Below are 25,158 nucleotides of genomic sequence, written 5' to 3' on the forward strand. Positions count from 1 at the left end.
GTGCATTTCCTGCTTTGCAAGAAAATCCATTCAACAACCGGAAGCTCAAATGAAGATACTGGATCTGTTATTGTATCCTGTTTTAATCAGTGACACAAACAAGAAAAATTGCTATATTTCCAATGCAAATGTGAATGAAAGGAGACATAAGAGTAAACACACACACACATGACCACTGTTTACTTCATCTTCTGTAATATTAACGTTCCACTATTTCTCCCAGTCCCAGAACCGATGACAGTGACACTGAACCCACCAAGAGCGTACAGTTTGTTTGTGAACCATCAAGCAGTGCTGGAATGTGTCATCAATGGCAAAAACACAAATGCAGTTCGTAATGCCAGAATCGCCTGGAACGTCAACAAACAGTCCAGGAGAGATGGAATCAGTGAGGTGGTTAAAAACGACCAACAAACACCCAGGAAGGTCAGCACTCTGACCCTGAACCGGAGGGACTGGGGCACAGTGAATACTGTCCAGTGTTCTGCAGAGTCAAATGGCATCACAACAGGAAATCAGGAACTCGTCATCAATCATGGATGTATGTAACTGAAAACATCTGAATACAAGTCAGTTTTGTTGTGCTTTGCAGTAGTCAGTGAAGGAGGAAGCACAGGTTGTGTAGATGTTTGCGGTAGCCCAACGATAACACTCCTGAGTCAGAAACTCGACTAACTATTAAGACTGTTGCTTGGTTGACTTAAGTGTAATAGTGATGTGCTAGGTCAGAATTATATACACATTCTCATATTTTATTTGCAATTCACATAAGAGCAGGAACTGACCGCTTATTGTAGATGTTCTGCCAATCTTTTTCATTATGATAAAGAGCCTAAACTAAAGATTTGTAAAGTTCAGTTTGATGGATGTCTGCTACTACATTTGAGTTTGGGGACAATTCACACCTGCAACATTAAAATAGTAGTAGTTTTTAATATCATGCAGAAACGAATAGACAATGATGATGATGATGATTTGTGATCTTTGGGTCAATTCAGTTTACTTGTCATGATATGGTTTCTCATTCATTTCACCAAGCTCTATACATAAACAAAATAAGAGACCACTGCACCTTTTTCTCTCCTTTCCATAAAAGTTGAAAAGGAAAGTTTTGAGTCTGGAACAGAAGCGTTGAGTTTGCAGTGGTTTCTTAATTTAAAGCCTTCTGTTCCTCACTCAAAACCTTCCTTGTCAACTTTTTTGGAAAGGAAAGAGAAAGTTGCAGTGGTCTCTTATTTTTTTCTGAAACTGTTTATGATTGTAATGTTTCCCCTTTCTCATCAATCTTCTTGCAGGCAAAGGCTATTCAGTGTCTGCTAACATTCTATCAGAGGAGTCCATGAATGACAAAGGGGTTGTGACCCTGGTCTGCCTGGTGGTCAGTCCATCACTTTGTGACTTCTATATCTTGTGGAAAGAGGGCAGCACCCCCCAAGATGAACAAAACAGTGAAGTTGTTACTAATCCACCTCAGAAAACCCATAGCGGGAGTTACACCATCACCAGCATCTTCACCACCAGCAAAGGGAAATGGGACAACAATGTGAAATTCTCCTGCTCCGTCACACACGCAGGGTTGGATACTGGCACAGGTCCTAGAGAGATTAGTGTGTCGAAGCCCTCGGGTAATGTATGCTTTTTCATTTGATGTTACTCTTATATCTGATGTAAATTGATATGAGCCAATTACTAAAAGCAGGAAAATCTAAAGTGTATCATACATTTTTCAAAAACACTACAAATGTGCATTTCCTGCTTTGCAAGAAAATCCATTCAACAACCGGAAGCTCAAATGAAGATACTGGATCTGTTATTGTATCCTGTTTTAATCAGTGACACAAACAAGAGCAATTGCTATATTTCCAATGCAAATGTGAATGAAAGGAGACATAAGAGTAAACACACACACACATGACCACTGTTTACTTCATCTTCTGTAATATTAACGTTCCACTATTTCTCCCAGTCCCAGAACCGATGACAGTGACACTGAACCCACCAAGAGTGTACAGTTTGTTTGTGAACCATCAAGCAGTGCTGGAATGTGTCATCAATGGCAAAAACACAAATGCAGTTCGTAATGTCAGAATCGCCTGGAACGTCAACAAACAGTCCAGGAGAGAAGGAATCAGTGAGGTGGTTAAAAATGACCAACAAACACCCAGGAAGGTCAGCACTCTGACCCTGAACCGGAGGGACTGGGGCACAGTGAATACTGTCCAGTGTTCTGCAGAGTCAAATGGCATCACAACAGGAAATCAGGAACTCGTCATCAATCATGGATGTATGTAACTGAAAACATCTGAATACAAGTCAGTTTCATTGTGCTTTGCAGTAGTCAGTGAAGGAGGAAGCACAGGTTGTGTAGATGTTTGCGGTAGCCCAACGATAACACTCCTGAGTCAGAAACTCGACTAACTATTAAGACTGTTGCTTGGTTGACTTAAGTGTAATAGTGATGTGCTAGGTCAGAATTATATACACATTCTCATATTTTATTTGCAATTCACATAAGAGCAGGAACTGACCGCTTATTGTAGATGTTCTGCCAATCTTTTTCATTATGATAAAGAGCCTAAACTAAAGATTTGTAAAGTTCAGTTTGATGGATGTCTGCTACTACATTTGAGTTTGGGGACAATTCACACCTGCAACATTAAAATAGTAGTAGTTTTTAATATCATGCAGAAACGAATAGACAATGATGATGATGATGATTTGTGATCTTTGGGTCAATTCAGTTTACTTGTCATGATATGGTTTCTCATTCATTTCACCAAGCTCTATACATAAACAAAATAAGAGACCACTGCACCTTTTTCTCTCCTTTCCATAAAAGTTGAAAAGGAAAGTTTTGAGTCTGGAACAGAAGCGTTGAGTTTGCAGTGGTTTCTTAATTTAAAGCCTTCTGTTCCTCACTCAAAACCTTCCTTGTCAACTTTTTTGGAAAGGAAATAGAAAGTTGCAGTGGTCTCTTGTTTTTTTCAGGAGCTGTATATGATTGTAATGTTTCCCCTTTCTCATCAATCTTCTTGCAGGCAAAGGCTATTCAGTGTCTGCTCACATTCTATCAGAGGAGTCCATGAATGACAAAGGGGTTGTGACCCTGGTCTGCCTGGTGGTCAGTCCATCACTTTGTGACTTCTATATCTTGTGGAAAGAGGGCAGCACCCCCCAAGATGAACAAAACAGTGAAGTTGTTACTAATCCACCTCAGAAAACCCATAGCGGGAGTTACACCATCACCAGCATCTTCACCACCAGCAAAGGGAAATGGGACAACAATGTGAAATTCTCCTGCTCCGTCACACACGCAGGGTTGGATACTGGCACAGCTCCTAGAGAGATCAGTGTGTCGAAGCCCTCGGGTAATGCATGCTTTTTCATTTGATGTTACTCTTACATCTGATGTAAATTGATATGAGCCAATTACTAAAAGCAGGAAAATCTAAAGTGTATCATACATTTTTCAAAAACACTACAAATGTGCATTTCCTGCTTTGCAAGAAAATCCATTCAACAACCGGAAGCTCAAATGAAGATACTGGATCTGTTATTGTATCCTGTTTTAATCAGTGACACAAACAAGAGCAATTGCTATATTTCCAATGCAAATGTGAATGAAAGGAGACATAAGAGTAAACACACACACACATGACCACTGTTTACTTCATCTTCTGTAATATTAACGTTCCACTATTTCTCCCAGTCCCAGAACCGATGACAGTGACACTGAACCCACCAAGAGTGTACAGTTTGTTTGTGAACCATCAAGCAGTGCTGGAATGTGTCATCAATGGCAAAAACACAAATGCAGTTCGTAATGCCAGAATCGCCTGGAACGTCAACAAACAGTCCAGGAGAGATGGAATCAGTGAGGTGGTTAAAAATGACCAACAAACACCCAGGAAGGTCAGCACTCTGACCCTGAACCGGAGGGACTGGGGCACAGTGAATACTGTCCAGTGTTCTGCAGAGTCAAATGGCATCACAACAGGAAATCAGGAACTCGTCATCAATCATGGATGTATGTAACTGAAAACATCTGAATACAAGTCAGTTTTGTTGTGGTTTGCAGTGGTCAGTGAAGGAGGAAGCACAGGTTGTGTAGATGTTTGCGGTAGCCCAACGATAACACTCCTGAGTCAGAAACTCGACAAACTATTAAGACTGTTGCTTGGTTGACTTAAGTGTAATAGTGATGTGCTGGGTCAGAATTTTATACACATTCTCATATTTTATTTGCAATTCACATAAGAGCAGGAACTGACCGCTTATTGTAGATGTTCTGCCAATCTTTTTCATTATGATAAAGAGCCTAAACTAAAGATTTGTAAAGTTCAGTTTGATGGATGTCTGCTACTACATTTGAGTTTGGGGACAATTCACACCTGCAACATTAAAATAGTAGTAGTTTTTAATATAATGCAGACACGAATAGACAATGATGATGATGATGATTTGTGAAATTTCGGTTCAATTCAGTTTACTTGTCATGATATGGTTTCTCATTCATTTCACCAAGCTCTACACATAAAGAAAATAAGAGACCACTGCACCTTTTTCTCTCCTTTCCATAAAAGTTGAAAAGGAAAGTTTTGAGTCTGGAACAGAAGCGTTGAGTTTGCAGTGGTTTCTTAATTTAAAGCCTTCTGTTCCTCACTCAAAACCTTCCTTGTCAACTTTTTTGGAAAGGAAAGAGAAAGTTGCAGTGGTCTCTTATTTTTTTCTGTAACTGTTTATGATTGTAATGTTTCCCCTTTCTCATCAATCTTCTTGCAGGCAAAGACTTTTCAGTATCTGCTCACATTCTCCCAGAAGAGTACATGAATGACAAAGGGGTTGTTACCCTTGTCTGCCTGGTGGTCAGTCCATCACTTTGTGATTTCTATATCCTGTGGAAAGAGGGCAGCACCCCCCAAGATGAACAAAACCGTGAAGTTGTTACTGGTCCACCTCAGAAAACCCATAGCGGGAGTTACACCATCACCAGCATCTTCACCACCAGCAAAGGGAAATGGGACAACAATGTGAAATTCTCCTGCTCCGTCACACACGCAGGGTTGGATACTGGCACAGGTCCTAGAGAGATCAGTGTGTCGAAGCCCTCGGGTAATGCATGCTTTTTCATTTGAAGTTACTCTTACATCTGATGTAAATTGATATGAGCCAATTACTAAAAGCAGGAAAATCTAAAGTGTATCATACATTTTTCAAAAACACTACAAATGTGCATTTCCTGCTTTGCAAGAAAATCCATTCAACAACCGGAAGCTCAAATGAAGATACTGGATCTGTTATTGTATCTTGTTTTAATCAGTGACACAAACAAGAAAAATTGCTATATTTCCAATGCAAATGTGAATGAAAGGAGACATAAGAGTAAACACACACACACATGACCACTGTTTACTTCATCTTCTGTTATATTAACGTTCCACTATTTCTCCCAGTCTCAGAACCGATGACAGTGACACTGAACCCACCAAGAGTGTACAGTTTGTTTGTGAACCATCAAGCAGTGCTGGAATGTGTCATCAATGGCAAAAACACAAATGCAGTTCGTAATGCCAGAATCGCCTGGAACGTCAACAAACAGTCCAGGAGAGAAGGAATCAGTGAGGTGGTTAAAAACGACCAACAAACACCCAGGAAGGTCAGCACTCTGACCCTGAACCGGAGGGACTGGGGCACAGTGAATACTGTCCAGTGTTCTGCAGAGTCAAATGGCATCACAACAGGAAATCAGGAACTCGTCATCAATCATGGATGTATGTAACTGAAAACATCTGAATACAAGTCAGTTTTGTTGTGGTTTGCAGTGGTCAGTGAAGGAGGAAGCACAGGTTGTGTAGATGTTTGCGGTAGCCCAACGATAACACTCCTGAGTCAGAAACCAAAGTAACTATTAACCCTTTGACCATTAAGATCACACCAGTGTGATCAGGCCAGCTTGTTACCTGAAGCGTACGATCACACCGTTGTGATTAGAACTCCTAGGTACGAGTGACATAACAATGTCTGGTCAGACCGCGCTGTTATTTACTCACATTTAGCTCAAACAGTGTTTATAACTTTATTTCATGATTGTAGTTGTTTCAAGACCACACTATTATATTAACCAGATAGCAAACATTCAAATCGGGACAAGAAGTGTTACTTTCCTAGCAACAGGCAGCCAACGCTAGCAGTTATATTTTTCTACAATAAACATAATACACAAAAACAAATGATATTAGCGACTACCATAGAGCATCTCAACATTTCCTGGAAGAGCTGACACTCCGTCAAAATCATTGTGTAAAAACTTTCTAGAAGTTACGTTAACCGTTGTGGGCACCGCTATGCTTTTTATATAGTTTTTCATTTTCACTGCACTGAATTACAGGTCACACTTTTATAGCTAGCGGTTAGCTGATGTTTGCTAGCTAGCTATAGTTACACATCAACCAGCTTTTGCAGCTCTTTGAATTCGAGTCAATGAGAGAAGCTTGCAATGCAATCTATGTAGTTTTCCTTACCTGGCAAGGTGACTGTTCAAATTCTGGAACTTTGAGTGAGTACTGAACTCACGCGGATAAAAACTCACGCTGGGGGGCCGTTAAGGAATATTTGAAACTTACGCGTGAAAAGGTTAAAACCGTTGCTTAATTGACTTTAGTGTAATAGTGATGTGCTGGAATAGAACTTTGTATATTCTATCATATTTTGTTTGCAATTCACAAAAGAAGAGGAACTGAACACTTATTGTAGATGTTCTGCCAATCTTTTTCATTTTGGTAAGTAGCCTAAAGATTTGTGAAGATCAGTCTGATGGACGCATGCAACGACAGGTGTGTTTGGGAGCAACTGACACCTCCAACGTTAAAATACAGGAGTTTCACAACCGTGCAGAATTTATTTTTTAATGATGATGATTTGTGGTCTTCGGGTCAATTCAGTTAATTTATCATGATATGGCTTTTCGTCCATTTCACCAAGCACTAAATATACATGACTGTAATGTTTCCCCTTTCTCATCAATCTTCTTGCAGGCAAAGACTTTTCAGTATCTGCCCACATTCTCCCAGAAGAGTACATGAATGACAAAGGGGTTGTTACCCTTGTCTGCCTGGTAGTCAGTCCATCACTTTGTGATTTCTATATCCTGTGGAAAGAGGGCAGCACCCCCCAAGATGAACAAAACCGCGAAGTTGTTACTGGTCCACCTCAGAAAACCCATAGCGGGAGTTACACCATCACCAGCATCTTTACCACCAGCAAAGGGAAATGGGACAACAATGTGAAATTCTCCTGTTCCGTCACACATTCTGGGTTGGATACTGGCACAGGTCCTAGAGAGATCAGTGTGTCGAAGGCCTCGGGTAATGTATGCCTTGTTAATTGATGTTACTCTTATATCTGATGTACATTGATATGAGCAAATTACACAAAGCAGGAAAAGGAATTGCGGATAAAACATTTTTCAAAAACTCAACAAATAAAAATTTCCTGATTTGCAAGAATATTCATTCAACAACAGAAAGCTGACATTTTTATATGGTCTCTGTAATAGAATTGTCTTTTGATCAGAAGAAAAACAAGAAAAACATTTATTTTTGCAATGCAAATGTGAATGAAAGGACACATAAGAGTGAACAGAAACACATGACCACTGTTTACTTCATCTTCTGTAATATTAACGTTCCACTATTTCTTCCAGTCCCAAAACCGATGACAGTGACACTGAACCCACCAAAAGTGTATAACTTGTTTGTGAACCACCAAGCAGTGCTGGAATGTGTCATCAATGGCAAAAACACAAATGCAGTTCGTAATGCCAGAATCACCTGGAACGTCAACAAACAGTCCAGGAGAGATGGAATCAGTGAGGTGGTTAAAAATGAACAACAAAAACCCAGGAAGGTCAGCACTCTGACCCTGAACCGGAGGGACTGGGGCACAGTGAATACTGTCCAGTGTTCTGCAGAGTCAAATGGCATCAAAACTGGAATTCAGGAACTTGTCGTCAATCATGGATGTATGTAACTGAAAATGTCGTGGTTTTGTTGTGGTTTTGCAGTGGTCAGTGAAGGATGAAGCACAGGTTGTGTCGACCTTTGCTGTAGCCCAACGACAACACTACTGAGTCAGAAACTAAACTAACTATTAAGACTGTTGCTTGGTTGACTTAAGTGTAATAGTGATGTGCTGGAAAATAACTTTGTGCATATTTTCATATTTTTTTTGCAATTCACAAAAGAACAGGGACTTGTCACTTATTGTAGATGTTCTGCCAATCTTTTTCATTATGATAATTAGCCTAAATATTTGTGAAGTTCAGTTTGATGGACGAGTGCTATGACAGTTGAGGTTGGGGGCAATTGACACCTGCAATATTGAAATACATAATTTTCACAACTTTGCAGAAAAGACCAAATAATGATGATGATGATTTTGTGGTCTTCAGATCAATTCAGTTAATTCGTCATGATTTGGCTTCTCATCCATTTCAACATACTCTACACGTACATGATTGTAATGTTTCCCCTTTATCATCAATCTTCTTGCAGGCAAAGACTTTTCAGTGTCTGCTCACATTCTGCCAGAGGGGTCCATGAATGACAAAGGGGTTGTGACCCTGGTCTGCCTGGTGGTCAGTCCATCACTTTGTGATTTCTATATCTTGTGGAAAGAGGGCAGCACCCCCCAAGATGAACAAAACCGTGAAGTTGTTACTGGTCCACCTCAGAAAACCCTTAGCGGGAGTTACACCATCACCAGCATCTTCACCACCAGCAAAGGGAAATGGGACAACAATGTGAAATTCTCCTGCTCCGTCACACACGCTGGGTTGGATACTGACACAGCTCCTAGAGAGATCAGTTTGTCGAAGGCCTTGGGTAATGCATACCTTTTCACTTGATGTCACTCTTACATATGCTATAAAGCACATAAGAACAAATTACAGAAGCAAATTTCACATGCTTTTTATTTTTCCAAAATACTAAATATTTTTGTTTCCCTGCTTTGCAAGAATATTCCTTCATATAAATATAAATATATAAATATATCTTCCTTTGGTCAGAGTAATAAGACAGGTCTGTGTATTTGTCTTTCGTGTTGTGGCAGGGTGGGTGGATGACTTCATAAATATTAAATAAAAAACGATATATATAGAACAACATTTCAGATAACTGCAACATATTACAGAAAATGTAAAATATTCTAAGCCCAATTATATAGTAATTCAACATGCTTTCATATGAAATGCAACTTAAACCAGTGTCTATTTTAATTTAGATTTCTGTTAATATCCAGAATTGTTCTACTCATTGGGAACATTCATAACTAATTCAGTCAAACTCAACCCAAACTATTTTTAAATCTCTAAGAATAATGCTTGTAAAACAGATGTCAGCGTGCTGCTGCTAACAGTGCTATAGTGGAAGTAAACTGTGGCTGCAAAAGGAGTTGAAAAGTGTATTCCTTTGGCTTGCAGGACAGATTATTATATAATTTATTATTTATTAATGCAGTTTAATTAAAAAAGAAACAATACAACCTTCACATACATTTGCATAACAATTTCCTATATGAAAGACTGGGTGAGCTGAATTATAATATTGTTGTCAAAGTTTATATCCTCTTGAAATGAGATTAAGTAATCCCAAATGTAGTTCCATATTAAAAAATCTAACTCTAATCTCAAATAGAATAATAATCTTGGTTGATTTCCAGTTTTTGCTTATGCTGAGTCTGGATAATAAACATCACTGCATTTGAGATCACAGTTTTGCCTATATAGTATATAAAATATGCCAAGTATTATAAATGTCAAGGTTTAGAAACTGGATGTAAACTTTAATAAAATCATTATTAAAAATGTTTTTATGACAATTCACTGTGCTTATCCTACAATGGCCATATACTAAGTATTATATATTCATAACTTGACGTAATAATAATAATAATGCATTTTATTTATATAGCGCTTTTCAAGGACCCAAAGACGATTTACAAAATGTTCATGAAGCAGAAACAAATATTATGAGAAAACAGAAAGAAAAAAGAGAGTCAATCAATCAATCAAATTTATTTATAAAGCCCTTTTTACAACAGCAGTTGTCACAAAGTGCTTTACAGAGACACCCGACCTTAAACCCCAAGGAGCAAACAACAGTAGTGTTGGATTTCAGTGGCTAGGAAAAACTCCCTAAGAAGGCCGAATTTTAGGAAGAAATCTAGAGAGGACCCAGGCTCAGAGGGGTGACCAGTCCTCTTCTGGCTGTGCCGGGTGAGATATTAAGAGTCCAATTGGAATAATAAATATATTTCTCTGGGCTAAATCCAGAGTCTATTTGATTTTAGACTAGGTCAGAAGTATGACCAGGTGGACAAGGACAGGGACAGCAACGGGCCCCCCAAACCAGGTAATCCACAGGTGTGGACCAGGACCTCATCTCCTCCTAAACTTTTTAACTGGAGGAGACTGAGAAAAATTAGTAGTGCATTCCTGCACTGGAATTGGACATAGCTATGTAGGTGATTTTGAACAGCTTATTAGCCCGTAATGGGCATACTAGTGTCTACTAACTGAGTCCTTGGAATAGTCATAAGAATTGAGCAATTTCTAGCGAGACTGAATAGGAACTTGGTGATTTAGCCTATATTACCCCAAAAAGCATGCCCAGATGCATACTTTGAAAATGCACCAGAAATACAGTGGACATAAAGTCTACACACCCCTGTTAGGTTTTTGTGATGTAAAAGAATGAGACAAAGATCAATAATGTCAGAACGTTTTCCACTTTTAATTTGACCTATAATGTGAACAATTCAATTGAAAAACAAACTGAAATCGTCAAGGGGGAAAAAATGAAAAATAGAGTGCACACACTCTTATATCTGGGGATTCTAGTAGGATGTTCTGTCTAATCAGAAATGATAAAGGATCAATAGAAACAAATTACCTACATGTGAATACACTCTTTAATCTCTTAAACATCTTGACTCAGTGTTGGTGCACGTCACTATCACTAAAATGCACCGTCTCTTTGTATACTTGGTTGAGTTTAAAGAAACTGAATTATGCAATCTGATGTCTCGTGTCATTCGAAATAATAGTGAAGAAATGTACCTTATGTTTGCCTTATGTTACACATGATGACAACCTGAATGTCCATGCCATCCAAATGGAAGGACACTGACATCCTAACAGCCAGATTCCATTTAATTCTACCTCTAGTTTTCATCCCTCAACATATTGTTAATTTTAACTAGCTAAATCCTTTTTAAATAGTAGAAATTGATGTGTTCACGTGCACAGACACACCTCACCACCTTTCTGTCTTCCTGTTTTCAGAGAAGAACCAGTTACCCATGCCTGATGGAGACTCAGTTACAGAGTGTAACAAGATGGACGATGAAGAGGATGAGTTCAGAAGCCTGTGGTCCACCGCCTCAATTTTCATTATTCTCTTCTCCCTTTCTATTACCTACAGTGCAGTGATCAGTCTGGTAAAGGTATTAACACTGCTTAGTCCATGTGATTGCATCCTTTAAATGAAGGCTAGAGAAACATGGTTTCTGTTTTTTTATTGATATATACTGTATATAATGTGTTTCTGTCTCTTTTCAGATGAAGCCATGAATCACACAAGATGACTTCTGAGATCATGTCTTGATTAGAAAAAGATGGTTGGTTATGACATGGTGAAGTCAGTAGGATCTTTGGTTCTTTGGATCCTGGATGCTCAACTGCATTCTGAGACATTGTCAGATCTATCTGATATTTTTTTTTTTAATATAACCTGGCTGGAGGCAACCATGAGTGATTCATGTGAACTACACACACACACACACACACACACACACATATATATATACACACACACACACACACACACACACACACACATACACACACACACACACACACACACACTACCATTCAAAACATATTTTTGACAGAAAAGCAAATATTTTGTAAATTAAATTTACAACAAATAGATCACAAATACAATGTAGACATTGATCATATTGTAAATGACTGTTGTATTTGGAAACGGCCTGGAAACCAGAATAGAAAGAGCTGTGGGAGGCCCTGGTGTACAATCAAGCTTAACTACTACTTTTTCTATTCTGGTCAGAGACAGTTTGCACTGTTCTGTGATGTATATGATGGCAATTCTATATTGCAACTCTTTAGGAAGCAAGTATAGAGACATAATCCTCTTGACACAATTAGTGTTTTTTATTTACTTGCAAGGAGAGAACAGTCAAAGATTACAGAATAATCCATGAGGCATCTCTAGCGTAACACAGAACAAAAGGGGTGTGGTACAATACGGCACAGCTGTCCTATGTCAACAATACATGTTTCCTTTGTTCCATCCCTCCTAGGATTTACCCAAAAGGGCAGGCTTTTGTCTCCAGGGGACAAAAGACACTGTAGGCAACCTTTTCAACTCAGATGGGACATAAACCATCTGGACAAAGAACTAAACTGATGGTTTAAACATATAATATACTCAAAAATAACCCAATAATATACTTATACCATTCCATGATTACCATAAACAAATAGCAAAGACCTGATCCCCCTTTTCAGTATTCCATTTAAACATGGGGACTCAGTACTATTTCATGAACTCAATAATTAAACTTAGCATTTGTATAACACAAAAATTCAGGAAATTCCATAACAAGTAGCACACATCATTGTATGTGATCTTCAGTTTCTTGGCAATTTTTCACATGAAATAGCTTTCATTCTTTCTCAGAACAAGAATAGACTGATGTGTTTCAGAACAAAGTTATTTGCTTCTGGCCAATTGAGCCTCCAATTGAACCCACAATTGCTGATGCTCCAGATACTCAACTAGTCAAAAGAAGGGCAGTTTTATTGCTTCTTTAATAAGAAGAACAGTTTTCAGATATGCTAACATAATTGCGGAAGGGTTTTCTAATGATCAATTTTCCTTCTAATTAGCTAACACAACGTTCCATTGGAACAGAGGACTGATTGTTGCTGATAATGGGCCTCTATATGCCTATGTAGATATTCCATTCCTTCTACAATAGGCATTTATAACATTAACCAAGTCTACACTGTATTTCTGACTAATTGGATGTTATTTTAATGGACAAAGAATAAAGCTTTTCTTTAAAAAACAAGGACATTTCTAAGTGACCCCAATCCTTTGAATGTTAGTGTATACAGCTCTGGAAAAAAAATTAAGAGACTACTGCAAAATTATCAGTTTCTCAGGTTTTACTATTCATAGGTAAGTGTTTGAGTAAAATTAACAGTTTTGTTTTATTGTATAAACTACTGACAACATACCTCCCAAATTCCAAATAAAAATATAGTAATTTAGAGTATTTAAAAAATAACAACTGGTCAAAATAACCAAAGAAGATGCATTGTTTTCAGACCTCGATTAATGCAAAAGAAAAAAATATCATATTCATTTTTCAACAACAATATACTAATGTTTTAACTTAGGACGAGTTCTGAAATGAATATTTGGTGAAATAACCCACAATAACATATTTTATTCGACTTGGCATGCTCTCTACCAGTGTGTCACACTGCAGTTGGGTGACTTTTTGCCACACTTGGCACAAAAATTTAAGTAGCTCAGCTTTGTTTGATGGCTTGTGACAATCCATCTTCCTCTTTATCAAATTCCAGAGGTTTTCAATGGGGTTCAGATCTGGAGATTGGGCTGGCTGTGACTGGGTCTTGATCTGGTGGTCCTCCATCCAGACCTTGATTGACCTGGCTCTGTGGTATGGAGCATTGTCCTGCTTGAAAAGTCATAGTTGGGGAATATTGTTGGAGCAGAAGGAAGCAGGTGTTCATTTGGGATAATCTTTTATTTGGCTTAATTCATGTGTCCTTCACAAAGACCAATCTGCCCGATTCCAGCCTTGCTGAAGCATCCTCAGATCATCAACGATCCTCCACCAAATTTCACAGTGGGTGCAAGACACTGTGGCTTGTAGGTCTCTCCAGGTCTCTATCTAACCATTAGATGACCAGGTGTTGGGAAAAGCTGAACTTATGGTCTTTTACAAACTTCAGCCTGGCTCTTCTTTGCTTCTCATTGATGAAGGGCTTTTTTCTAGCTTGGCACGACTTCAGCTTTGCCCCTAGGAGTCTGTTTCGAACCGTCCTCGCCGTGCACTTGCCATTATTTTTGAAGGTCACTTGATGTCATCCTACGGTTGTTGAGTGAAATTCGAATGAGTTGACGGTCATCTTGGTATGTGGACAGTCGTTTTCACCCTCTGCCAGTCTGTAGCTTTGTTGTCTCCAATGTCTGTTGCTTGACCTTGTTCTTATGAACCGCCATTTTCAGAATGGAATCAAACTCATGCTCACTGTATCCCTCTGCCAGTAAAGCCAGAATTTAACCCTTTTTTTCCTCATTCAAAGCTTTTTTTTTTTTGTCATGCTGAATAGTTATTTTTTTATTCAAATTACCTTTGAGATAGTACTTACACTGTTTTGCTATTGCAAGGGGATGACATCCAGTGGTTTTTATACTTTTCCTCATTCAATTTGATTTGGTTCAGGTAATCACCTAATCAGTACCTCATTAAGTAAAATCAGGTGTGCCTTTGTTGGAATTTTACAGACACTGGAATGGAATGGCTGACATACATGTAGAGATGCTGATTTAAGAACAAATAGGACTGGTTTCTTAATTTTTTACAGAGATGTGTGTGTATAAAAGGTGCAATGGTCTCTTTCTTTCTGGAGCTGTACATCTATATAAGTTTCATCAGTGTTATTATTTTCATCATGAACTCATCCAAGTCAATAGCAGTAGAAAAAACATTGGCTAGAAAGCTAGCAACACAATTGTTTTCCAGCTGGCATGACAAACACTTCTGATAGAACGGACAACCTTTTATATAGCAACTTATCAACAAGAACTAACAACTGGCTCATATGGGTGGCAACATGACAAAGAACTAACAACCAAATTTGACAATCCTCTGCTATTGTGTCAAGCTGAACAGAAAAATTTACTTGTGACTGCATTCACGATACAAGAGTGCCTCTTGTATCTTATTAAATAATGATTGTTGTTCTAAATTTCTTGCACGCATTGTTAATTGTTTTTGTTATTAAACTATGTATAGTGTTTTTAAATACCTGCAGTGTACTTTGTGATTGCTGTGTTCTAATCCCTGTAATAAATACTAATTTTAAATTGTTGTTGTCTTTTGTACTCAGATGTCCTTTATTATAGTACCTACAGAGTTTACAACACTTTGAACTGTCAGTGACTTAGAGTTTCATGTATTTAAATTAGGGTGTGTCTTTTAAAATACATGTATTTCATGTATTTCTGTTGGGATACAGAATGTGTCTACAGACTTTGCACACCTGGATTTGATCATATTTGACCCTTCTCGATATGTAACCTAGCGCTAAATATGAGTACTTTATTTCATATCATGTTGATCTGAATCCTGCATAAAAGTGTAAAGCAAGCAAGCAAGTTTATTTTTATAGAACAATTCATATTTAGGACATTTTAGAATGCTTTTCTGTAGGTTCTCAATATGATATAGAAGAGGTCTCACAACCTACATGTGTTCTATACAATGCAAATACATAACTGAAAATAATGTTTCTGCTTCACATAGTTAGCTGTGTAAAATGAAGAAATGCTATTTTTGTCAGTCAGTTAAGACTTCACCACTTTGTGGCTGAAGAGAGCAGGTTTCTTAGTTTCCTCAATAGTCTAATAATAATGTTACGCTGTCATGGTGCGGTGAGCAGCAGCGCCACCGTGCCATGTTTTCCCAAGTTCCCATATCTCACGAACACATCCCGGACTGTCACATGTTTCCCATCTTCCACACCAGGTCCCAATCTAGCTCGTTTGTATGTGTATATATGTTTCCCCTCTGCTCCCCACATTGTGGATCATTGTTGCTGTTGCTTGTCATTGGTGCTGTCTGTTAGTATACCGGTGAGTGTTGTTAAATTACTGTTGAATGTTGATTGTTAAGACGCGTTGTCGCGCACTTTATTTTCATCAGTAGTTAGTTTCGTTTTCCGTTCGTGTTTGGTTTGTTTGTTGTTTTAATAAAAACCCACGAACGAGAGTACTGCCTGCGCCTGGTTCCTCCAACACTACACCGCGACGAGTTGTTACAGAATGATCCACCAAACCTGGAACCAGCAGGCAGTCCCTCCAGAGAGGGTATATACCTGGAGGGGCGATTGGGGGTCTGACTCCCTCTCCTCAGATGACGACGAAGCGGTCTATGAGAGAGTGGAGGAGGATCCCCTTGGGGAGCAGTGCTGGGGGTTGCCCCAAGACGGGTTCGGGGTGCCACTGTGGGGCATGGACCAGTATGGAGTGGTCAAGCCCCTCACCAAAGAGCAAGGGGAGCTGGTGAAGGGTCTCCTGCAGGACATGCAGGAGGCAGGAAGGACAGGACGCAGGCGTGGCCGGAGGAAGAAGAGGGCGACGTGCCCAACGCCCGGTCCGAGGTCCCCCCAGGAAAATTTTAGGGGGGGGCTGAGAGGGTGCCCGAGGGAAGTCCCGACGGCGCCCCCTCTATGTCCGGTGCCTCCTCGACCCCGTGCAGGCTGGCCAGGCTGTAGGCTGGCAATTAGGCGCACACCGCTTCCTGCTCCGCGGCCTTCCGCCGCCCCTGTCCCTGCGCCACGGCGCCGATTGCCCCCTGCTGCATCGGAGCAGCAGCCAGCGCCTCCTACCTGCCAGCAGCGGCAGTCAGCGCCCCCTGCGGCATTGGAGCAGCAGCCAGCGCCTCCTACCTGCCAGCAGCGGCAGTCAGCGCCCCCTGCTGCATTGGAGCAGCAGCCAGCGCCTCCTACCTGCCAGCAGCGGCAGTCAGCGCCCCCTGCTGCATTGGAGCAGCAGCCAGCGCCTCCTTCCTGCCAGTGGCAGCAGCCTGCACCGCCTGAGGCCGAGGAGGAGTGGCCTGCACCGCCTGAGGCCGAGGAGGAGTGGCCTGCACCGCCTGAGGCCGAGGAGGAGTGGCCTGCACCGCCTGAGGCCGAGGAGGAGTGGCCTGCACCGCCTGAGGCCGAGGAGGAGTGGCCTGCACCGCCTGAGGCCGAGGAGGAGTGGCCTGCACCGCCTGAGGCCGAGGAGGAGTGGCCTGCACCGCCTGAGCTTGCCGGGGTTTGGCTGCCACCGCCCCTTCCTGTCCCGGCCGCCCCGGCGCCCCTTCCTGTCCCGGCCGCCCCGGCGCCCCTTCCTGTCCCGGCCGCCCCGGCGCCCCTTCCTGTCCCGGCCGCCCCGGCGCCCCTTCCTGTCCCGGCCGCCCCGGCGCCCCTTCCTGTCCCGGCCGCCCCGGCGCCCCTTCCTGTCCCGGCCGCCCCGGCGCCCCTTCCTGTCCCGGCCGCCCCGGCGCCCTCTCCTGTCCCGGCAGCCCCGGTCCCTCCTTCGGCTCTTCCGGCTACCGACCCGCCGTCGGCTCTTCCGGCTACCGACCCGCCGTCGGCTCTTCCGGCTACCGACCCGCCGTCGGCTCTTCCGGCTACCGACCCGCCGTCGGCTCTTCCGGCTACCGACCCGCCGTCGGCTCTTCCGGCTACCGACCCGCCGTCGGCTCTTCCGGCTACCGACCCGCCGTCGGCTCTTCCGGCTACCGACCCGCCGTCGGCTCTTCCGGCTACCGACCCGCCGTCGGCTCTTCCGGCAACCGACCCTCCTTCGGCTCTTCCGGCAACCGACCCTCCTTCGGCTCTTCCGGCTACCGACCCTCCTTCGGCTCTTCCGGCTACCGACCCGCCGTCGGCTCTTCCGGCTACCGACCCGCCGTCGGCTCTTCCGGCTACCGACCCGCCGTCGGCTCTTCCGGCTACCGACCCGCCGTCGGCTCTTCCGGCTACCGACCCGCCGTCGGCTCTTCCGGCAACCGACCCTCCTTCGGCTCTTCCGGCAACCGACCATCCTTCGGCTCTTCCGGCTACCGACCCTCCTTCGGCTCTTCCGGCTACCGACCCTCCGCCGGCCACCGACCCTCCGTCGGCTCTCCCGGCTACCGACCCTACGCCGGCCACCGACCCTCCGTCGGCTCTCCCGGCCTCTGACCCTCTGCCGGCCACCGACCCTCCGTCGGCACTCCCGGCCTCTGACCCTCCGCCGGCCACCGACCCTCCGTCGGCTCTCCCGGCTCCTGACCCTCCGCCGGCTCCTGATCTTCGGCCGGTTCTGCCTCCCCGGCCTGTCCCGACGGCTCCGCCACCCTGGTTAGTCGCGGCTGTTCCGCCCCCTCGGGTTTGTGCCGATGGGGGTACTGTGCTGCCCCGCCCCCCCTCCCTTGGGCTGGGGTTCGTCTTGGCCCGTCCGGTGGCCGGGCCTTTGGGGGGGGGTACTGTCATGGTGCGGTGAGCAGCAGCGCCACCGTGCCATGTTTTCCCAAGTTCCCATATCTCACGAACACATCCCGGACTGTCACATGTTTCCCATCTTCCACACCAGGTCCCAATCTAGCTCGTTTGTATGTGTATATATGTTTCCCCTCTGCTCCCCACATTGTGGATCATTGTTGCTGTTGCTTGTCATTGTTGCTGTCTGTTAGTATACCGGTGAGTGTTGTTAAATTACTGTTGAATGTTGATTGTTAAGACGCGTTGTCGCGCACTTTATTTTCATCAGTAGTTAGTTTCGTTTTCCGTTCGTGTTTGGTTTGTTTGTTGTTTTAATAAAAACCCACGAACGAGAGTACTGCCTGCGCCTGGTTCCTCCAACACTACACCGCGACGAGTTGTTACATACGCAAAAAACAGTCCCACAGTTCTTTGAAAGAAGTTAAACACTATTCACAAGTGCCTTTACACATGCATAAATGTACAACAATGTGATTTCTTACTCTCTTACCCATGCGCCTGAACACACACTGTGCTAACTTATATTTGCATGTTCTGACTCAGTGCTTTCATGAACAGTATGGATATCTAATGGTGGTATACTTAATAGATGAGTGTTCTCCATCTATTTGCATTTGTTGCGACAACATAGAGAGCGTTTTGGTGTTTACACCCCTTCCCTTTATTTATTTATATACTTTTTTGCTTGCCACTAGTCTGTAACATGTTAGAAAATTAGAAAATTGAGGTACATATTGTGTTGCTTTGATAACATTATTGAAATACACCTTTCCTACTTACAAAGCATGTGGAGGTCTGTATAATCATAGGTACACTTTAACTGTGAGAGACAGAATCTAAAACAAAAATCTAGAAAATCACATTGTATGATTTTAAATAATTAATTTGCATTTTATTGCATGACATAAGTATTTGATCACCTACCAACCAGTAAGAATTCCAGCTCTCACAGACTTGTTTGTTTTTCTTTAAGAAGCCCCCTGTTCTCCACTCATTACCTCTATTAACTGCACCTGTTTGAACTCGTTATCTGTATAAAAGACACCTGTCCACACACTTAATCAAATAGACTCCAACCTCTCCACAATGGCCAAAACCAGAGAGCTGTGTAAGGACACCAGGGATAAAATTGTAGACCTGTACAAGGCTGGGATGGGCTACAGGACAATAGGCAAGCAGCTTGGTGTGAAGGCAAAACCTGTTGGCACAACTATTAGAAAATGGAAGAAGTTCAAGATGACGGTCAGTCTCCCTAAGCCTGGGGCTCCATGCAAAATCTCACCTCGTGGGGCATCAATGATCATGAGGAAGGTGAGGGATCAGCCCATAATTACACGGCAGGACCTAGTGAATTAAAATCCTTCAGCGCATGCAAGGTCCCCCTGCTCAAGCCAGCACTTGTCCAGGCCCATCTCAAGTTTGCCAATGACCATCTGGATAATCCAGAGGAGGAATGGGAGAAGGTCATGTGTCTGATGAGACAAAACTTGAGCTTTTTGGTCTAAACTCCACTCGCCGTGTTTGGAAGAAGAAGAAGTATGAGTACAACACCAAGAACACCATCCCAATCGTGAAGCATGGAGGTGGAAACATCATTCTTTGGGGATGCTTTTCTGCAAAGGGGACAGGACGACTGCACCGTATTGAGGGAAGGATGGATGGGGCCATGTATGGCGAGATCTTGGCCAACAACCTCGTTCCCTCAGTAAGAGCATTGAAGATGGGTCGTGGCTGGGTCTTCCAGCATGACAACGACCCAAAACACACAGCCAGGGCAACTAAGGAGTTGCTCCGTAAGAAGCATCTCAAGGTTCTGGAGTGGCCTAGCCAGTCTTCAGACCTGAACCCAATAGAACATCTTTGGAGGGAGCTGAAAGTCCGTATTGCCCATCGACAGCCCGAAACCTGAAGGATCTGGAGAAAGTATGTATGGAGTAGTGGGTCAAAATCCCTGCTGCAGGTGTGCAAACCTGGTCAAGAACTACAAGAAACGTATGATCTCTGTAATTGCAAATAAAGGTTTCTGTACCAAATATTAAATTCTGCTTTTCTGATGTATCAAATACATATGTCATGCAATAACATGCTAATTAATTACTTAAAAATCATACAATGTGATTTTCTGGATTTTGTTTTTGATTCCGTCACTCACAGTTGAAGAGTGCCTATGATGCTTCTTCACACTTTGTAAGTGGGAAAACCTGCAAAATCGGCAGTGTATCAAATGCTTGTTCTTCCCACTGTTGTTTGAAACACAATCACACTGCGATCAGCTTTTCACCCACAATAGCTGACTCTGACTGTCATGGCACAGAGAGAGTGGTTACTCTCCCCGACCTCAGGGATCTCCACTCGACTCTCGTTTTGGTGATTACGGTTCTCATAGCTGTTTAGCTGAGGTGGACAGAACTGACGCCCTGGAGGCCCACTTGCAGCCGATGCAATGTCTGGGTGATCGGAATTTCAGAGAAGTTGGAAGGCGGGGACCTGGTGGGATTCACGGCAGATTCTTTCAAGGATGTGTTGGGTTCTGCTCTCATCCACACTCAGGGCATCGGCCCTGCACCCAACACGTGGAGTTGACAACACTAGGCCTAGGATGTTTATCGTTAGTATCCATAATTTCCTGGACATGAAGTGGATTCTCAGAAGGCAAAACCGAGACCTACTATACTTCAGAAGTCATAAGGTTTCCCTGACCTCAAGTTTGCTGTCACTAGGAGATTCCTTCTCTAAACCCCATTGGTTAATATTTGGTGGGGATCTAAATTGTGTTACTGATCCAGCTCAGGGCAGCTCCAACAACAAAATGTATATTTTGCCCAAATTCCTTTATCTATTTCATTCTATCCCATTGATCCTTTTTTAGGTCAATCTATCAGGCTGTGACATTATTTATCTGGGGTGGTAAGCTACCCAGAGCCAGCCGTTCTTTGCTTCAGAGATGTAAGGCCAATGCTAGCATGATTCCATATTACAGAGATAACAACACATTACAACAGTTCACGGATGAATAGATTAAACGTCATATTACTGCACACAAACATTTAACAAATCAACACACAATACCTTGTTCCCGTTCCAGCTAGGTGCTTAATTATCACCTTTTAGAACTTTATAATTTCAGAGCAACGTGCTCTTCTTAATTCTGCGTGTGCTTCTCACAAACTCGCCCCCCCTTTTAGGTGCTAGATTAACGTTCCGCTAGGGGGCACTAAATAAAGGACTCATAGCACTAAAAGAGAAACTAATAAAATAAAGTGGTTACCTTATTAAAACACTTTCCTTAGAGTCAGTTACACTCCCACCAATCATGAGTAAATAATAGAATGGTACACAGTCTGCATTAGGCACGAATGATTTTAATTGAAAATGACTTTCCCTGAGCCTGTATAAGAGCACAAACAAATTATGCCAAAGTTAGAAACCTTTATGACTATGTAATATAATGCGCTATGGGGAGCAGATTTAGCTAGTCTCCAGCAGCAGGACAAGCTTCTGGACAGGACGCTCAATTTCAGATACCTTGTGGAGACGCTCCCCTTTCTTGCCAGGGTTCCTGTCGCCAAGTCGGATCTTAACTCTCCGTACAAGTCCGTCATTGTCAGTAGTGGCTTCTACAACTCTACACAACTCCACCCAATCTCCATCTCCTTTCATGATTACAATATCTCCAATTTGTAGGTTTCTCCTTGGAACATGCCAGTGTTGTCTGAGAGCAATGTTGGCAAGGTATTCCTTTCGCCAGCGACTCCAAAACTGTTCTGCGAGGTATTGAACATGTCTCCACCTTTTCTTACCATACACATCTTCTCTGACGAATTCATCTGGGGGAGGTAAGGCCTGGACAGATTTCATTGTCAGAAGATGATTAGGGGTGAGTGCTTCAAGGCTATGGGGGTCACTGAGGTTGTCAACAGTCAGAGGTCGATTGTTAACTATAGCCATAGCTTCATAGAGGAAGGCCCGTAGTGAAGCATCATTTAGTCTTCCAGAAGAAAGAGCATGCGTAGACCTTAGAATGTTTTTCACTGTCCTAATTTGTCTTTCCCACACCCCTCCTGCGTGGCTGGAATAGGGTGCGTTCATGCTGAATTCGCACTGATTCTCGGCAAGGAATACAGCCAGACGGTCTGCATCCATTTCGAGTAAATTTTTTGCTCCGACAAATTGCTTCCTTGTTCAGACTTGATCTGACGAACGGCACCACGTATGGCGATGAAACATCTAAGACCATTTATGAGGGCATTTGATGACATGTCTTCAAGCATCTCAACGTGAAGGGCACGGGAGCTAAGACAAGTGAAAAGAAGACCGTACCTCTTGTTTTGCCTTCTTCCTTGTTTCGTAAGGAATGGCCCGAAGCAGTCCATGCCACAGAAAGTGAAGGGGGGTGAAGGTTCCAACCGTTCAGTGAGTAGGTCGGCCATCCTTTGCTCTTCCACAGGTTTGCGTTGCCATTTACAGGTGACGCATTGACGAAGGTAGGATGTGACTGCCCGGTTGATTCCAGGAATCCAATAGCCGCTGTGCCTGATTTACTTAATGGTAAGACCCTTACCTTGATGTTTCATCCTTTCGTGAGAAGCAATAATCATCCTTGTGAGGTGATGATCTTTGGGGATGATTGCAGGGTGCTTGATGAAGTTGGGAAGAGAGGAGTTGCACAGCCTCCCTCCCACCCTGAGGACTCCGTCGTCGTGGAGAAAAGCGTCAAGACTATGTAATGGGTAGTGAGGTGGTAGGGGAATACCTTTGCTCAGCAACTTTAACTCTTCTTGATACAATTTTTTTTGCAGGTCTTTGATTATGCTATGTTCTGCTTCTTCTCGTTCCGTTACAGTGGTGAGACTGTTTGATTTGTTCTTGCTTATGCACCTGAGAATGCGTGCAACTGCTCGAGGAGCCAGTGATCAAGAGGAGAACTTGGACAAGCGATCAACGAGGCTCACATGTTCTGCGGTTTTTGTACTGAGTGCTAGAACACTCCTGACCTCTGGATCTCCGACTGTTAACTCTGGTGCTTCTTATGTGGCCAGCCTTATTTCCTGGTCCCATAAGAACTTGGGCCCGGTGAGCCAGGTAGAGGACAAAAACTCACTGGCAGTCAAGCCCCGAGAAGTGTGGTCAGCAGGATTCTCATTGGTTGGGACATATCGCCACTGTTCTGGGGCTGAGCTTGAATCTTCTGAACGCGGTTAGCCAAAAACGTGTGTAATCGTCGTGCTAAATTTCTTATATATCCCAAGACAACTTTAAAGTCGGTCCAGAAGAACTCCTCTGAGTCAATACATCCCAATTCCTCCTTGAGCATGTTGCTTATCTTTACAGATACGACTGCTGCTGTCAGTTCTAATCTTGGGATGGTTGTGACCTTGGTTGGTGAGACACGTGATTTTCCTACAACTAAGGCACAGTGAATGTTTCCTTCCTCGTTTTGAAGTCGCAGTTATGAACACTGACCATAACCTTTCATACTGGCATCAGAGAAGTGATGCAGCTCAGTCTTTGAGACCCTTCCAAATCCAGCAGGTGAGTAAGTACGGGATATGGTGACATTATCTAAATGGGCTAGATCTCTTCTCCACTGTTCCCATTTTGTGCGAAGCTCATCAGTGACAGGATCGTCCCAGCCTGTGCCCTGTCTGCATATCTCCTGGAGAATGATGTTTGCTTTGAGGACGACTGGGGCCACAAACCCAAGAGGATCGTACAGAGAAGCCACTGTAGATAAAATGCTGTGTTGCAGGCTGTTCCTTGAGGCTAACGTTAAGCCAGAAACGGTCAGATTCCACATCCCATAGGATACCGAGAGTTCTTTCGAGTGGCAAATCATCAAACGTGAGGTCCATATCCTTTACGTTGGTTGCTCGTTCAGAAGGTAGTATACTCTCTAGTACATCGCTGTCATTAGACACAAACTTATGTAGTTGGAGAACACCCATGGCGCAGAGTTTGCGAGCTTCCCTGGCTAGCCGAATAGCATCTTCAGTGTTCTTAACACTTATGAGCCCGTCGTCTACATAAAAGTCCCTCATAACAAATCATGAGCCTTGAGCGTAGATGTCGCGATTCTCCTTAGCTAGATGTTTCAGCACGTAGTTTGCACATCCCAGAGAGGAAGCTGCACCGAACAGATGCACTTTCATACGAAACTCGCTGGGCGGTGAGTTCAAGTCTCCTTGCTTCCACCAAAGAAAGCGCAGGTAGTTGTGATCAGCTTCGTTCACATGAAACTGATGGAACATCTTCTGAATGTCGCACATCAAAGCAACAGGGTGTTGTCGGAAACGGATGAGAACTCCACTTAAGTTGTTCAACATGTCAGGCCCGGAGAGGAGTTGATCATTCAAGCTGGTTCCTTTGTATCTGGCTGAGCAATCACACTACATAAAGTTTATCCGGCTTCTTCGCATGATGCACGCCATGATGGGGTATGTACCATCTCTCACCTTCACTCACAACATCCTTGACCTGCACAGCATCTCCCGTTCCAATGACCTCCTCCATAAACTCAACATAATTCTCCTTATAATTTTCATCCCATTGCAATTTCCTTTTAAGGTGATGGAAGCATGTCATGGCTGAGTCTTTGTTGTCAGGCAAGCTGGGTCTGGTTTTGAAGGGCAGAGGCATTTCAAAATGGCCATGTATATTTTTCCTTATGCTCTCATCCAGTATTTTGAGGAATGTGATGTCATCTTGTGACACCGTTTTGCTCTCGTCACGGCCATCTTTGAAGTCAGACTCTAAAAGGCGGATGACATCTGTAGGAGTTACTG

At 43.0% G+C, this 25,158-nt stretch overlaps 2 protein-coding genes across 11 annotated transcripts in view; both read left to right on the forward strand.

Annotated features, from left to right (window-relative positions):
• The window catches only part of LOC105008122, a 493,667-nt gene extending 481,939 nt beyond the window's left edge, over nt 1–11,728 (forward strand). For 3 of the 9 annotated variants that reach the window (XM_034295304.1, XM_034295303.1, XM_034295306.1), the window contains 12 exons: nt 224–541; nt 1,296–1,625; nt 1,967–2,284; nt 3,039–3,368; nt 3,710–4,027; nt 4,783–5,112; nt 5,454–5,771; nt 7,035–7,364; nt 7,703–8,020; nt 8,553–8,882; nt 11,345–11,505; nt 11,621–11,725. In XM_034295304.1, the coding sequence (XP_034151195.1) occupies nt 224–541; nt 1,296–1,625; nt 1,967–2,284; nt 3,039–3,368; nt 3,710–4,027; nt 4,783–5,112; nt 5,454–5,771; nt 7,035–7,364; nt 7,703–8,020; nt 8,553–8,882; nt 11,345–11,505; nt 11,621–11,632 (3,413 nt within the window). In that variant the 3' untranslated portion in view covers nt 11,633–11,725. Of the gene's footprint in view, nt 1–223; nt 542–1,295; nt 1,626–1,966; nt 2,285–3,038; nt 3,369–3,709; nt 4,028–4,782; nt 5,113–5,453; nt 5,772–7,034; nt 7,365–7,702; nt 8,021–8,552; nt 8,883–11,344; nt 11,506–11,620 lie in introns of all 9 variants that reach the window. The other 6 variants (XM_034295300.1, XM_034295301.1, XM_034295302.1 and 3 more) reach the window with 4 other exon arrangements.
• The window catches only part of LOC105008121 (Ig heavy chain Mem5-like), a 167,442-nt gene that overhangs the window by 97,558 nt on the left and 44,726 nt on the right, over nt 1–25,158 (forward strand). The gene's annotated exons all lie outside the window — the stretch shown is intronic.

The sequence above is a fragment of the Esox lucius genome, chromosome 11 (genome assembly GCF_011004845.1).
Source record: "Esox lucius isolate fEsoLuc1 chromosome 11, fEsoLuc1.pri, whole genome shotgun sequence".
Taxonomy (NCBI): domain Eukaryota; kingdom Metazoa; phylum Chordata; class Actinopteri; order Esociformes; family Esocidae; genus Esox; species Esox lucius.